We start from the raw sequence: 17182 nt of genomic DNA, 5'->3' as shown, positions 1-17182 counted from the left end.
TCCGTTCAGTTAAGTTTTTACTGTTTTCATTTGACTGAAACTTGCAGGTGTCTCATACTTTATGCCTGGGGTGCTTATTTCCAAAGACATATAAGTTTATATTACTTAAAGTAGACTATAGAATTCCATGATATTAATTTAAGACATACATGAACCAGTAGTATCACAAAAGAAACAATCGCAGAGGGAGACCATTTTTCCACCAGGATTATATTCCTCCTACCAACACTGAAATCAGAATAATCTGGAAGATCATGGCATCAGGTGGCAATTTCCCAAATTACAAGTGCTGATTTTCACAAACAATTATTTCAAGTTAAGGAGTCTACACTGGAAATCCGAAGATGTTAAATCATTTGTGAAAAGTATGAACAGCACAGGCATAAAGTTGATCTCCATGCTCTCTGGGTCAAATTAACACTGATGCCAACACTTATACTGTGCAGGGTGCTTTCAGATCAGCTCTTACCCGTGTCAGCTCAGACTCAGAGACGGAGCGGTGTGGCGGGGAGCGGCGCTGGTACATCGGGGGGCTGACATCCTGGTAGCTCGGGCTGTCGTCGTCCAGCAGAACAGTCCCCGCATCCACAGACTCCTCCTCTTCCTCCAGCTGTGATGTCACGTCCTCCGGGCACATCTGGTGGTCGATGCCATTCTGGCTCAGGTTGCAGTGAACAGCTGTGTGGGCAAGAAGGCATAGATGAGTAATAAATTAGTATTAAGTAAGTATAAATTCAAAATTACATCAAATTCTAACCACTTAGATTGTAGTTAAATGTATTTAAGTTGCATTTCACTGTAGAAATGCGTAAATTAAAATGCTTTTCAGTATATTTGGCCTCCAAAATAGCTCTATATGATCTGACTAATGGTATCCCATAGAGACTTTTAAATTATCTCTTATTTCACATGCTTTCCAACTGCTTCATATTTTCATATTACTGGTTCCACTGATGAAATTTCCATTTTTGAGGAATGCATATTGAATCAACCCCAAGTTCTCCACACTGAATGCTATACTACAAAGATTCCACCAGATGGCGGCAAATAATGATATATGGTGGGTGAGCTACCATCAAAGCCTTGTGTCAGTTCAACACTACATACTAACTCAGTGCAGTGTGTAATGAAGTATACCGTTTTTGTATATAATATATAAGAAATCAATGTATCCAACCACCATATGACAACAGCAAATAATAATAATAAAGACACAAGTCGTGCGCTGAGAGATGAACTCAATTAAACAACACACCCCTGCTCTGTTTAACACACTCAGGGGTTTTGCTGCTTTCGATAGATATATTATTAGATTAATTAGATATTAGATATAATAGATACTACTGTGTAACTGACACCAATAAGTCAGATAGTTGACTTCATGACTCTCTCCTTGTGCTAGTGTTACGCTTCATTTTAGCATTTATCATTATCTTGCCAATGGGCCTTGTAGCCAAAGAGGCAGCGCTTAAGCAAAGGTTATGTGACATAACTTAACAAAGCTTTTATTTCCACTGTCAGAGATATTTCAACGTCTACTATTTCTCCATTTCTTCTGTGTATTCCAGTGCGAGACAATTATGTCCACACACATCTCACACAAAAATCAAGTATTTTGTTACTTTTCTGGTGTCAACACATAATTTATTCAAAAGCCAGATTCAGCAACTAAGACACATCGTGTTAGACGTGTATCAAATCCATTAAAGTATGTTTGCGTAGATTTTGTTGATGTTTAACTTGCACTAAGTTTGCAAGTTTAACCTTTCACAAAAGACAGAGCTACTGTATCTTATTCTACAGCTTTCAAGATGTCCCTTTACATCGAGAGAGCTCTCGACCTTGTGCCATCATAACCCAAGAATGATAGCCGAGCACTTCAGCAGCAGGTTACATCTGCAGCCTGTGAAAAAAAAACCTCATTTGGTGAGTTTGATTAATGTTGCGTTTAGGAAAAACCTGGGCCTTGATGAAAGAGCAACATGTTTACAACAATAAATCCAGGTAAAACTGAAGTTCAAGTCTGAGGCGAACCATTTGAAAATGATGACAGGCTTTAAATCTACTGAAACAATTCATACTGTACCCGTGTTAGAGTGAATGTTTAGAGGAAGGCAGAAGACTTGTATTACTTATAAACTTGCATCGTACTACTAAGCCATGAAGCGATTATTTTTAGTTTTGTTTTTCACAGGAAGTGTTGGGCTCAGGCACTATTTTAGTCTCATCAGGCAGTGATGCAGGCGCAGAAGCGACAGCTAGCAGTGAGTTGTGAGGTGTCACTGAATTGGGCCATTTGTCATCATGCAATCTGCCCACTTGTTCAAAAAACACAGTCGGCTCATTTATGTGGAACGGCAAACCAAAGACTTTTTTCATCACACCTGAAGGCTGCTTTGGTTTCTACTGCAGCTGCTCATTCCATGTCAAAGCAATGATTTTCAAAGGCTGCACATTCTGCTTTGCTTAAGAATGACTGAACTTGAAAACACAATAGAGAAACGATTTAAAAGAAAAGCACATCAACACATGCACGGATGAAGGCGCGACATTAGCGGCCTATAACGGAACACTTTGAGTGAAGCTGAACATGACGGAAACACACGCCACTGCAGGCAGTGACTCATAAATGTGTATGATAAATAAATGTTTGAAGGTCCCTGATCTCAGTCTGTTTTGCTGGCGGAGCAGCAAGCCCAGGAAAACGGCCAATTAGTGGCTTATTTCAGGCCACTGTCACCAAGCAATTACAACAACTCTGACGCAGCTCAGAATGAATTGAAACAAGACAACAACCAGAGGTACAACATCTGTGCCGTCATTCCATATAACAGGAGCAGGAGTGTGAAAGCTACTGTAGGTGGTCCTGTCCTCCTCCTCTGACAATGACATGCTGTACACCTGGGAGACAGAGTGGGAACTCAATATCATTCAGTGGACAAATGCACTGTTTGTCAAAGAAAACCTCTCAGAGAAACATGCTGCCCCATGACCTTAAATCACACCTTCTTCTCAGAAATTCCACTGCAAAGGTTTCAGCCTCAATTTTAACAAGACAAAGGTCAAAACCAAGAATATGGCTGGACCACATCGTAGGCTATTTGCATCCTGCCTAGAGTCAGCCGGTTTCAGCCCTTTATCTGCTTGCTTCTCTCCGACTCTCTGTGCTCACATATACAGCACTTTAACACAGCCGAATTACCAATAGAGCTGTTCTCATTTACATGTTTTTCTGTTTCTGTTGTCAGACAACAGAACAAGTATGAAATAGTGACTCAAACGTGGCCCATTAAAATACTACATGTTAACCACCTGTCAAGCCTTTTCCAAGCTGCTGCTCTGCTGCTAAAATCCTGACTTTATAACCACAATGTCGTTTGACAAAATCACCGTTCACACAAATTAAAGACAATAGCTGTGCTTTGATTTTGGCTGCATTTACTTGTCAAATGATCACTCAGACAAAAAGTTAGAGGCTTATTCATGTTAGCTGCTGTGCGGTCAGCATAGAGAAGTGTACCAGCGGAGGGAAAGCCCAACCGCACATTCACAAGGCAATACTGGTGAAAGTAGTGAACAAACAAAGGCGTTAAGTTGGTAACACTGCTCATTTGCAAAAAATCATTTCGAAAAAGCGACAACAACGACTTGCTAACCAATGGTGTAACTTCAACACTCAGTCAGTCAGTCAGCGCGAGACATTCACATTTATAGGACTGGCCCTGCTGTTGAAGTCCAACCAAAAAACACTTCTCTTTGCTTTCATTGATTATGATGGAGAACACAGTATTTGTTGTAGTATTTGTTGTATATGCTTGGATGATTCAACTTGGAGGTGTAGGAATTCGTGCTTCTGAATTCACTTTAACTCCCACTGTCAAAAGGCCGGAGAGTCGACCTGTACTCAGGTACAATTTGAGATACTACTTTACTAGAGTATTTCTAGTTTGTGTTACTTTCACTCCAATACATTTCAAAAGGCAAACTATTCAACTGTAATTATTTGAGCGATACGATTACTTGTTACTTTTCAGATCAAGATTTTAATTATAAGCAGCGAAAAAGCGGCGCCTGTTGGGCCACAGTTGTTCCATCAAAGAAAGATTTCCCCTCTGATGTTCTCAGATGGTTTCAATTTAATTCTGTTTAAGGATCAAAGAGATAAAACTCAATAATTCAAAACAGAAAAAAAAGAAGTAGTACTGGCATGAATACAATGTGGTTTTTCTTTCATCTCATAATCACTTAACACCTTGGTTGGGATCCACAACCTAACTGTATACGCAGTAGTTATGGGAAAACTAGCTCCACCTCTACCAGCTACAACAGCAAAATGCTTCTTATTCACTGATTAATCACTATTAATGCAATAGGTAACATTAGCCGTCTCAGGGGACATTATTCTACATGAGTACTCTTACTTCAAGTACATTTTGCCACTTCAGGTTTTCAAAGCAAGACAACTTGAGTAAAATATCTGAATACTTCTTCCACCACAGAACAACCGTTTTCTCACTTATGCACTTTTCTTTGAGAGGTGGAAAGGATGCACGGAATTGATGAAAACGTCAAACCCTTAAAGTCAGAAGAGTATTTAGCAGGATAATGACTAACAAGGTTTAACTGTAGACGGATGACAGTTTGCTATTATAAAAGAATATCACAAATATGGCACAGCTGCAGACCTGCTCTGTTTTGATACCTGATAAGAAATAGAGACCCTGATATGCCCCATTTAAACCACGCAGAGAATATACACGAGTGGTCCTTGTTTAAAACAAAGCCAACTTGAGATGCATAGCACGAAGCATTGCTCCCTCTCACTGCCTCTTTATACCTCTCCTCTCCTCTCCTCCCTTCTCCTCTCAGCTCACTCTTTTCCCCTTCTCCTCCTCGCCCCGACTCAATTCATGACTGGTGTGCAACCACTCTGGAGGAGAGATGAATTATACATCCTTTGCTGAGAGCATTTCAACACTGGTACAAAACAGACTAAAGGGATGGACGGATAGATGGATGACAAGATGATGTGAGGGGTTAGGGAAGTGGTGGGAACACACAGCACAGACAGGAAGGACAGTTGCATTGCTCTCTATCCTTTAAAGGGAAGAAGGGTGGGTCGATGGGGGGCTTGGAAATGGAGATTTTTCTTTTTCTTTTTTTTTTTTAAACTGCAACAGTTACTATAAATAGCACCATTACATTCATCCCTCCCTCCTCTCTGACATGCGCCGTGGAAGCATCGTGAGGGAAGATATAGATGAGGGAGGATGTCTACTTCATTTCACTACTCCTTTTTTTTTTTCTCAATGAGAACAGGGGGAAATGAGGGGAGAAAATGAATGGAGCACACACGGAGATGTTAAAGAATAGCACCATCCCTGCACAGCCAAATGCGTTCCTATTATTGCGATGAAGATTTATAAAGAATTGGATTAGTCTTACATAACTCTGTCTCTGTTAATTACTCTACATGGTTTCAAACAAGAGGCCATTACCGACCAATTGAATTTGAAAAATACCAGCTGACAGGAACACTGTGTGTGTCTGCATATGAAGGAGCAGGTAATCAGGATATACAGCTTAATCATTTTTGTCTTTTATCATTACACAGGGAGTGGGGACCAGATGAGTGCTGCTGCTGCTGCTGAAGAAGAAGAAGAGAAATAAAACATAGCCAGACAGGATTAGAACCTTCAGCGTCTCTGTTACCGAGTCTGAATTTTACCAGCTATCAGGATTTACTGAGCTCTCACCCGCAGAATACTGAAAATGGAGCTGTTGCTTTTTGTATTTTTTTTTGTTGTTGTTGTTTTCGCTGACATGTTCAATGCTCTCATATTCAAAAGGAACCTGTTCACACATACACTCGCATCTGCGAACTGCGCAGTCTGATCTGTTGGCCACTGAACTCTCACAGAACCAGTTGGTGGTCGAGCTGATTGAAAAAATTAATGAAAAAAAATTTGCAATTATCTTGCAATGCTAGTCACAATTTCTGAATTTATTTTTCACTGAAATAATATTAAAAAATATGCTGATTGAATTTTGCTGGGGCTAAGAAATATGTTCCCTTATGTCTGGACGATGATTTTATAGGCCAGGGAATCTGTGTAGCACCATGATGCTTCATTTATAATGGTATGTTGTGACACAATACTTTGTCAAACAAAAATGCAGCTCCTGTGATTGTGATATTGCACTTGGCCGTATTGGAATTTCAATAATATTACAGGCCTTTGCTCAAGAGCTCCTCAGTGGAAGGGGAAAGTTGAGCTCTTTCAGTTATCCTGCCAGTTTGTGGATCAAAACTGCGACATCCCGGTCTACCTTTCAGCTACCACTGCCCCAGCTGTAATTACTTTGCTCCAACAGCTCTCACCCAGAGAGTGAATATGGTGTTCACATTAGAGAATCTGCTGTATCTATATATGTTCGTCAGAATACTAGTAATAAACATGAAGACAATCTATGCAATCTGCATTGCCTTAGTCTGCATGTTACACCAAGCAAATCACTGATTTTTGAATCAACATGCAATGCCGTGGACAATATCACAGTATCACAGGATTATATTAATAAGAAACATTTAAGTTAAGGTCGCATGTGGTTACAGTGGAATTTAAAGGATCCACAGATTCTATGCTCCACTGTATCAGATGTGTAACACATACTGTATGTTTGCTCAGTTTCAGTAGCCTAAGTCATATTACTGAATGGCCAAGTGGATTTATCCAACTGAACACTCAAGAGTTAATAGAGGGGTGGAAATTATGTGTATAAAAAGGTACTGGGGCCGACATGTCTCCTCGTTGTCCCATAAAATTGCATCCATGGCAGAAATCCAGTTAAAAGAAATGCATGTTTCAAAAGGGAGCAATGGGAGAAGCTCTGTTTTAACGCCAGAGCTTGTGTTTCACAGCACAAGCTGGTTCAAAGTGAAACCAGCAGTGGGTCCATAATCAAAAGTGAAGTTTGCTCTGTGTGGGCGCTCAGGCTCATAGTGATCTTCTTCTCTTTGGCTGACTCTCAAAGTGGAGCAGAATGAATTGTTTGTGAGTAGAATCAACTGTATGACCCAGAAAAAAAGGCGAGAGAAAGAGGGCAGAGTGAGCCAGGCCAGATAAAAGTGAAGGATGTACAAACTCTGCACTGCAGCCATGAGACCTTTGGTCTTTTACCTGCTTCCGGGACATTCACCAAAAAAATTTACAAGGCTAATCACCATCCGCTAAGAGTCATGTTCACAGGACAAGACGGACGTGGGCGCATTCATTCCCGAACCAAACCAGCAGTGCCAACAGAAGCTCTTGGGAATTTGAAGAGGTGGCCTGGCACCAAAACTGGCAGGATCTTAGCATAATGACATTTCAGTCATCCACGCAGCTGTTACTCTTTTTATATGTTAACAGTGTCTTAGAGCTGAATCAGAAATCAGCCCCTGTCACACGGCTGAGAAAAAAAAAAAAAAAAAAAGAATAAAACTCCAACACTGAAAATAACCAAGAAGTGCAGGTATAAATATGTGGATTGGTACACATTTTTCACAGTGCTAGTCAGCTCCCTCCATCTGTCGTGCATGCACAGCTATATACACATGCAAAAAATTTGTATGCATCCACAACGGCGAACACAGAGTCCTACACAACACAGAGCGTACGTACACGGATAAAGACGCACGCACAAACTGCGAAAAAGCCTCCCTAACACTGCATGCATTGCTGATTCTCACCCAGTCTGCTCTGAGGAAAGCAGCAAAACCTAGCAAATCAACTGTCAACCGAGTCCATCCACTGTTCTCCAAATTAGAACGAATGTGAGAAGAGTGTGTGAATATGTGAGGAGATTGCGCCCGCTCAGCTGTCTACCCTGAGGACCTTGGAAAGAGTATCTCCATCAGTGGGGGGACAGAAGACACAGTCAGATCCTTGTTACACGCTTACTAAAGTACTAATTAGAATATCTTTGAAGGGTAGAAAGAGACAGCGAGAGGAGCACATCGCCTGGAGTATAGGATGTTTTGGACAGGAGCCTGTAGGAAGAGCTTGCTGCTCAGTGAGATTAAGTTCAAGAGACAGAGGAGACGTGCATGTATGGATGATCTCTTCGTTCTCGTTTATTCTTTTTTAAAGCCCTTCACAACAAAAATCTCTCACGGGGTCTTAGTTTGAATCTAATGATGAATTTACTAAAGGGCACACTGATGTGACCATCAAAGATATAATATGTAACTTTTCTGCACTGAAATGTCTAAAAATCACCTGTGTCGTATATCTTCTTGAGCTGTGCACTTACATTATCCCAAATGTTACCAGCAATTTTCAAACATTTGATTTAATTCATCCTCTTTGCGCATCTTCTAGAAGCGGTCGATTTTCAAGCCACATTTTTATGATCGACTTTTTGGATCTTGGTCGTTATTAACTGGATGAATGAAGGATTTTTGTCATCAGACGTCTGGATCTTAACTTATCAGAGAAACAAGCTGAGGAAACTTTAGCGGCAGCTCAGTTAGCAGCCCCTCTGTCTGCCAAAAACATCAGAGAAACAGGTTTTTAAGGTGAAACTGCTGTAATTATTATTTATTTATTTTATCGCCGGGTCCATTTGTTTTGGACAGGAGGAGACCTCTGCAGATAATTTGGCTCCTGGTAAAAACCTCCTGAACGACTCACACTGAAGGAATCCTAACCAGGAGAAGCTGACTGCAATGACAGCAATGGTGGGAAAGACAACAACTCCCACGATCCCATGCTACTTAAAAATTAAATATTGCATCTTTAATAGCAGAACAATGACATTATTATGGCTGGGTATCAAATCTCAATTAGTTTTGGTCAAGAAAACGGTCAAGTGCCAAAAGCTGGGATGGGAAGTGTGTTAATCTTGTTTACTTCTTCTTTAATCAGTTCCAGCTTTAAATAAAAAAATGTTTTCAATTTCACACAGTTTTATAAACTAGGCTGCTTGTGTTTGGAGACCACATTAGGGAAATCTGGCTTCTTTTGCTAAATGAAAAGGGACTTTGTAGAAATACCTTTTTCATTCCTCGAAGTAGCTATTAAAAAAAGATTGTTGTCAAACTCTGGTGTCGTAGCAGCATCAGCAGTGGAAATTGCCACACAGTGAGAGTCCTGAACATCATTAATAAGGACTGTTTGTGTCACAAATGCCAATTTAGTTTTTCATTGTTGCTTTAAAGTTGATCCCTTTATATACAACATTCTAGTATTGGCCAATGAACAGCTCCACTGGAGCAATGAAGAGTTAATCATGTCGCTTAAGGGCGCCTCAGCAAAAGCCTTTGAGGTAGAAAAGCCCTTGAGTTGAAGTGGAGCTGCAAAAACAAAGATTAAAACAATGTTATGTTATGTTCCGCTCAGTGAGAAAGGATGTGAACTGTAACTGTCATTATTTTAACAACATGTTACACAGAAGCTTACTTGGACTTTTTTTTTTTTTTTTACAGTAGGTGTCAGACAGAATGGATGTTGCTGCTTTCAGAGGAATAAGAGCACAAGGTTATGTAAGCCAACTAGGTATTCCTCCTCCCGCCGCACATGGTTTAGGTATTTCTGCTTCAAACACTGAAATAAGTAGGGCATCACTCTGCTACCTTGACTGATCCGTGATTCATTAATAGACCTGCCGCTTATGGCTTTCTCCTGCAACGATTAAAATTCATAAGCCGTCTCCGCAATCTGATTGAAGATGCTCAGGTGATCTCGGGTAGCACTCACCGAGCAGAGCTTTCAGTGGGTCAACTCTTGTTGTTGTCACTGGATTGAAAAGCACAAACCTGAACAAATTTGTTGCCACTGCGTGCTTCATTAGCGGGATAGGTTCAAACAGATTATTAGTGCTTGAGCTTATTTTCTGTCAATTTAATGTGTTTTCATTTAACCGCTATCTTGCTCCACTATATGCAGGCTTAGCAGGTTACTGAAACAAGCGTTAAATTCAAGGCTGTTGCATAAGCTTAGCCTGGTCATGACCCATTACTAACAAGATGTGACATCTGCAGGAATTCTTGTCAGGGTCCTCTTAGGCTCTGTGGCCTTAGTACATTCATTAATGCATACAATGCCAACACAAGAATCTTGCTAGACTGAACTGACTGGGACAAGAGATTCAGGGATACAATCGCAATTATTGGGTACATTGAAAACGTTGGGGGCAGCATATAATTAACATGAAACATGCAAGCAAGTGTTCACTTAAAATATTTCCCCTTTTTCCTCATATATACGCATTAAATCTGCTTGTGTTCATATGTCCGCTGTTGAGACAATGAGGAGTGACTGCATGGCTAACTATCAAAGTGAAGTCATGTAACGAGTTAGCGGGCCAGCTAGACTCTCTGTGGGGCTCTTAATTCACCCTGACATCCTATCAAAAGTTAACTGTGCTCAAACTTCACAGACTGCCCTCTACAAGCCCGGGGCTCGATCAACTGTGATTGGTTGGTCCTGTGTCAAGCAGGCGCAGATGTGCTCAGCTCTGAACGTTTCTCAGCTGCAGAGAGAGCGAGGGAGGGTAAAAACAACAGACCAAAAAAATTTTAAAAAAGGGGCAAGAGAGACGAAGTTAAAGGGGATGAGAGAAAAAAAAAAAAAAGAGAAAGTTGTAGAGAGAGATAGAAAGTGAGAATAAGAAAGATAGATTAAATGAGTCAGTGAGACAGAGCTCGAAAGAAAAAGACAGAGGGAAATGACCCACTTTTACAGCACAAACACATAGGGGCTAAATATAACCGCTGCTCACTTCGGTTCGCCGTGAAGCATGTATCCTTGGCATAAAGTTGTTAACGTGCTCTGCTTCAAAGGCACACAGTAAAAGGATGACAAAAATAGATGGTCTTAATTCAGACTAACATCTATTAATATTTGATTAGGGACACAAACTTCCTCTATTTGGCCACCACACCAGGAACTATAGCAGACAAAGAGGGACAGTTTCTGATTTCGCTGGGTATCGTTAGTAAGGCAGTATGCTGTACGTATCTAATATATTTCCTGCAACCAAATAGCAACAACAGCAACTACAGACCTGAAGTTTTTCCATAACTGGAATCCATTAACTGGAATAAGCAAATACTTTTCACTGTCTATTTTTAGCTTAGATACGTTTATGGTGCAGGGTCATGATTGGACCAAAGTTTCTCAATGTCAGCCCCAATGAAAAGCAACTACAGTGTCAGCATGAAGGTACAGTACAAACACTGCTGCAAAAATGTTCGTGTTCTCCTCTGTGCAGGCGCCGAGGGGCTGATAGTACCTTATTTAGCAGCCATGATGTGACCAATCCATTGTAAAAGGAGCCATTTAAGTTTTGCTACATAGCCAATGTTTGCATTGACACATTGCAAACCTTTGCTTTTACCTTAACTTTTTGTTTCTGAGTCATGCCTTTGAGCACTCTACCTATTTCACTGATGCATTACAAGGTTCTCAGCATCTCAGCACCACAAATAATATACTCCATATACGACAATATAATGATAATAATATAATGAACAGTTTGACTGATTTTGGTGGTTTCATTTAAGTGATTCCAGACCGCTATCCTGCTGCTTTCAGACCACAGTGCTGGAAGTGGAGGAATACACTTATTAGTATCTGATTTATATCAATTATTGCACCCTGGTTCAGCCTAGTAAGTCAAGTAGGACTACTCGAAAAGTTTCCACTTGAATGGCCTTGCTTCACATCTGAACACCCTTTGATACAGCACATTTTCTGTTGGAACTAATCTCCAATTCCACCTTCAAAGACGTCACAGAATCACCTCTGCAGTGCTTCTACATCGTAATGACAGTCTTCACCTGACACTGACTCCCTCCATCTGTGCCCACTGTAACACAAACTGTCTCAGATCTGCAGCTTCAATCAGTCAGCGGAATGGAGACCAGAGAACTTCATGGTCATCAGGGACCGGGGCTGACACACTGCCAAGTTTCTGCACTCAACACAGCGGGGTGCCAAATGTTGCAGAGTATTCACAAAAAGCACAAAGGTTGACATTTGAGAGAGAGAAGAGAGGCGCACAAAAGCGTGGAAGTGCTTTGTGGTGGAAAGAGCGACGAATGACTGGAACATTCAGCAATATATACTGTATATCTCCTCCCTCGGGTTTAATTTGTCTGATGTTCATACTTCATGAAGGTCGATAAAGCTACTGTGTACAGTAGGTTTTGTTCTGCCCTGTTTGGTGACACAGACAAGAACCCACGATGTCAGCCAGGTTAATGTTGCAGTGCATTAAAAAAAATAAAAAACTCTTAAATAGAGGCCAGATGCTGCTGTGAATTTGCCAAGACAACACAAAGCTGCACTCTTCTAACCATTATGCCTTCCCTCATCTGCATATTCATCGGATCTGAATGTGGAAATCTACACTTATTCTCTCTTTCATCGCAGTGAATCTGACACAGTGTGTCAAGTGCAAAAATGGCAGACAGTGTGTCGCAGAATTCAAGTCGATTGAGCACAAGCATCCCGAGGCTACAGGTGACACTTCAACACAGTGAGGCAGAAGTCTCAGCGCAGGTGTGACATGAATAGGGAAATAACTACAATTCACAAGAAAAAAGGTGCTTTTAAATTTTAATTTCGACTTCTCCACTGGGCTGCATTCAGTATTCAGACATCTCCAGAATATAGTTGTAAATTAAATGAGAGAGGCTTACTCTTTGTTAGGTTATGGTATAGTATTAGCATTACTGTTGTTCTCTGTTGAAGCAAATGGAAAGATTTCAGAACAGGCGGTAAATATGTTTATTCGGACAACTCTTTATTCTATAGGCCTACAGTTGTCATGTCTGTTGGTTAAATACAAAGCTACAGCTGGGACACGGTTAGCGTAATGACTAGAGACAGGGAAACAGCTAGGTTGTAACAGCATGGCTCTGTCCAAAGGTAAGAAAATCCACCTAACAACAGGTTTCAGCTGCTTTGTCTGCACAAAAGGCTGAGTGCTGAGTTAAGCTCGCTAGCTGCCTGCTGTAGCTTCATATCTAACAGACAGATATGAGACTTTCAAAAAGAAAGACAGCACACGTACTCTTCCCAAATGTCAACATCCTACATCACACAAGTGTCGTCATGACGACAGAATTTTATTTATGGTTAAAAATACTTTCCATTTCCATTCTTGATTAATCTGCAGATAATTTTCTTGATGAATAATTAATAAAATAATAATAAAAACCCATCACAAGACTAATACATATAATGTGTAAAACACAAGACTATGAAAACCAGCAAATATTCTCATTTGAGAAGCTGGAACCAGAGATTTTTGGCAATATTTGCACAAAAAGACATAAACCATTTATTCTTGCATAAACATTTTCTGTCAGTTGAGTAATTATTTAATGGGTCTTTTTTAATAGGAAAAGTACAGGCACAAACAATTAAATGAATGAAGACTGAATTCCATTTAGCTGCATCGATTGAAGCATTTGAATACAATGGAGCTTTTATTAGTTACGTCTGTGCTTTTTCTACTGACATGTTCAAAAATGTCTGCTGTGAAAAAGACTTATTGTTTCAGGTTTACAGCATTAAATTTCTTGTGCCTTTTTTTGGCCGGTTTTGATTTGGTGTCAACTTTTTTTTGGTGTTTCACTTGTGCAAGTGGAACTATAAGAGTCTATGCCCACAAATTCTGTGTGAAACCAAGAGGGAAAAAAAGGCAATGTTGCATCAAAACAAAGTGTCTGTCAGGTGTATCCGGCAGAGCACAAGGCCCAGCTGAATTACCTTCCCTCGGATGCTTTTCTCTCAAGCTGACAGTCAGACAGAGTGATGCAAGCTGCGTGAGCTGAAAGCACTCAGTCCAGAGACGGAGCCCATAGAATTGTAATGAGTAAACCCCTGGCATTTGTTAGGCAGATTCATCCAGGTGCTTGCAGGTTATCAATCGTACAAGAAAATCTCTTCAAGTCTGTTGAAGGGGGGGGGGGGGGTCTCATAGGTGAATGTTGACATGATGGCTAGAGGACAAGTCTGTGCCCACAACTTCTATTTTTATTTTCATTTTCTGCCCAGCTCTCATTCTAAATTCCAGGCAGCAGCACTTTAGTACGGTACATCAAAGATGGCCGTAGGTCCACCCAAGGGATGATTACACAACACTGCTCTCCTGTGACATTTACAACATCTTCTGTCATCTCAATCCCATTCCTGCTGAGTGAGGTTGAGAAGATGCTCCTTCACGGCAGCAACTCCTGATTAACTTGACAACGATGTAATCCTATTCCACCGACTGAAATAAACATGTTTATTCTACTAACTCTATTCCTGGGCTAGATCCTGGGGATGGATGTGGAATGAGTTTTCTGAATGGGTGCACAGCCAGGCAGAGCAGGGCAGGACATATCAAGGGGGCTTGATGCACAGAGGCAAGAAAGAAGGAGTGAATGAACAACCTCAGCCACGGGGGTAAACACTGCTGTGGCTGGACAGGAGCTCCAGGTCTTGGCTCTTTTCTAAGTGTGTGTGTGTGTCTACATTCGGTACATGCTTCTCTCACATGTTAGTTTGTGCCTATAGGAAACCATAGCTGTTCACAGTTACCCTAAGGTCATGGAGGCTTTTTTTCATAGCCTGCCTATAGCGATATTAAATTTGACCCTTGCTGTTCCAACGCAGTGGTTTGCATTTTGGACACAAAGCTGTTGTTGGTCTTCATCAGAGCTGGTGTTGGATAATCAAATATAATATAAATGCTGAAACACCTCTCCAAACACATCTCTGACAACGGATTAGGGGTCTGTGTCAGACCATTTCTGTAACTTTCCGAAACTGGCAATCTGACATTAACATCCACTTCACACACAGCTGTGCGGAGGCGATAAAGGATTTGAACGTCTCTCTCCCAAGTTCTCTTTTCATTCCTTACATCACATTTCACGTGTACAACCATGTGCAACGCTATGAAGAGAGAGCAGCCTGCTAGTAAATGTTTGCCATTATCCCCATATTTGGACAGTACCGTATCTCTGGGATGGCCAGCTTTTCACTCAGCCTTCAAGCGAGACCAGTCGGATCAACTATAAACACATACGGACCAGTTCTTCTCCAGCATAATGCAGCCCTCAGTCAATATGCCATGGCTTTGTCCACATCATCTGTTATGAGGCAACAGTACTTGTGACAATGATGTCTCCAGCCGTGCTGAGGTCTGGCAGCAGAGTGATCTAAATCTTCCGTCATCAGGAGCCTTTGTCACTGATGAACGGCGATCACAATGCCCAATTACTACAATCAAAAGTGATATGAATCTGTATTTTTTTTTATCTGAGATTAGCTGTGTTTTTGTGACCGCATGTGAACATCTACTGTCCCTGCACATGAATGTGTAACAGAAGCCACAGAGTTTCACCATGAGAGCCCAACACTGTCCGACATGATGATGTAACTACCCTCAACACTCTTGTGTTTCATCTCTAGCAGGTAAAAATAGTTGTGTCAAGGAAAGCCACACAATCACTGACACACATATACATCATCCTCTTCTCTTGCAAGGACTATTCAGTTTTACAAACACAAAGAAAACCTGCTTCCACAAGAGGGAACGCTCCTTAGACAGATTATGTTGTAGAATTTGAACTAAAAGCAGCGATTATAAATTTTCACACCATTACAGACCCTGATTAAACCTCGCTCCAAAGTCTTTGCCAGCTTAAAGTATCACCAGCACAGAGTTCTGCAGAAATTTGTGCCGTTTTTTTGTTGTCTTGCACAGAGACTGAATTTGCCAAACACATAAAACTTAGTAAATGAAAATGTCTCAAAGAGCTTATTGTCTTCTCATGTGTTATAAATTATTAAATAGCTGACCTATATCCTCTCTTATAGGGGTTGGTGGAGCACTGGAACAGAAAACAGTGACACTGCAGAGTTGGGATTTCTCTCAAACGTCATATCTGTCCCATATTAAAAAGAGATATGATGCTGCAGCGAGCTTTGTCCATCCACATGGACACCTTTGCTTTTACCACAGAGAAATGAACAAAAACTCTTCTAATTACATCACAGGAATTTTTTAGCTAACACTGGCAAACTTAGAAATGGAGATCAGTGTCCTCTGTCCAGCTTTGTCTCCGGTCAGGAAGTATCATCTTAGAGGGAAGAGGATAGAAATGCAAAAATGAAGGGATGATTCTTGACATTCTTTTTTCATGCTTTACTTACATGCTGCTTTAGTACATATATATTAGTAGCAAAATGTATTTGACGTATTAAAAGTAATTGCACTCACTCTGCAGAAAAGTGTCCTCTGTGAGCGACATATTATCAAAATGTACATTATTAGATTGTTAACACTCAAGCATCACCGTGTGAGCACTATGACACCGTAGCTGGTGGAGATGGAGCTCCTGTCCTGTCAGGTGATGTCGCCCAGTTGCTCCTAACCTCGGGGTCAGGCCCCCTCACATAGGGGCGCAAGCTTAATCCGGGAGGTCGTGAGATGATTAATGGGGAAAGAAGGATATATCTTCTTATCTGAAATGTGACAGAGGGCCCTGACTAGACAGTGCATTTTTGTAAGGTGCCAGTGTAGTTTACTGTATAAGCTTGTAACTGTATGTTTTCTTTTTTTTTTTTAATGTAATATCTAAATCTGACAAGCAACAATAGCTGTCAAAGAAAAGGACAGGACAGAAGAGTAAATAATATAATATTTCCCTCTGAAGTTAAGTATAAAGTAGCAGAAAAGGCAAAGGACTATCATCACTGTCTTAAAGGAGAAAGTATGTCAAAGTATTGTATTTAAGCCACGCTGCAGTATAGGGCTGCGAAGGATGTTTTGGCTGCTCTTGCAAAATCTGACCTTGTGTGTTTAGAGGTGCAGCTTTTCTTTTTCTTTTTTTTTTTTCACTAATTCTGGCAAACGTATTAGTTATTGCAGCTTCATTGGATAGGGACGTGACTCATAATTCATCTCTCTCAGTGACACAAGTCGGTGAATCACGGCCGACTGCACCGAGTTGCCCCACAGATGCTTGAACTGCTTGAAAAGTCTCAAATTGTATCGACGCTGCATTTCACACTCTGCATTTGCATTTATGCAGCAGTGACAAAAAGAAACAAAAAAAAGTGTCCTGCTTTCAGAGATTGTGTTTTACCTGTAAGAGGGTGTAAGTGCATTACACTATCTCTGGCATCCTATAGTA

The 17182-nt window shown here is 40.8% G+C and overlaps 1 protein-coding gene across 5 annotated transcripts in view; it reads right to left on the bottom strand.

The window, feature by feature from the left end:
• Positions 1-17182, bottom strand: part of samd12 (sterile alpha motif domain containing 12) — a 101247-nt gene that overhangs the window by 81860 nt on the left and 2205 nt on the right. For all 5 annotated transcript variants that reach the window (XM_056399527.1, XM_056399526.1, XM_056399525.1 and 2 more), the window contains exon 2: positions 470-678. In XM_056399527.1, the coding sequence (XP_056255502.1) occupies positions 470-678 (209 nt within the window). The remainder of the gene's footprint in view (positions 1-469; positions 679-17182) is intronic.

The sequence above is a fragment of the Seriola aureovittata genome, chromosome 16, assembly GCF_021018895.1.
Source record: "Seriola aureovittata isolate HTS-2021-v1 ecotype China chromosome 16, ASM2101889v1, whole genome shotgun sequence".
NCBI classification, from domain to species: Eukaryota; Metazoa; Chordata; class Actinopteri; order Carangiformes; family Carangidae; genus Seriola; species Seriola aureovittata.
The sequence above is the reverse complement of the archived record's forward strand: the minus strand, read 5'-3'. Positions and strand labels throughout refer to the sequence as shown.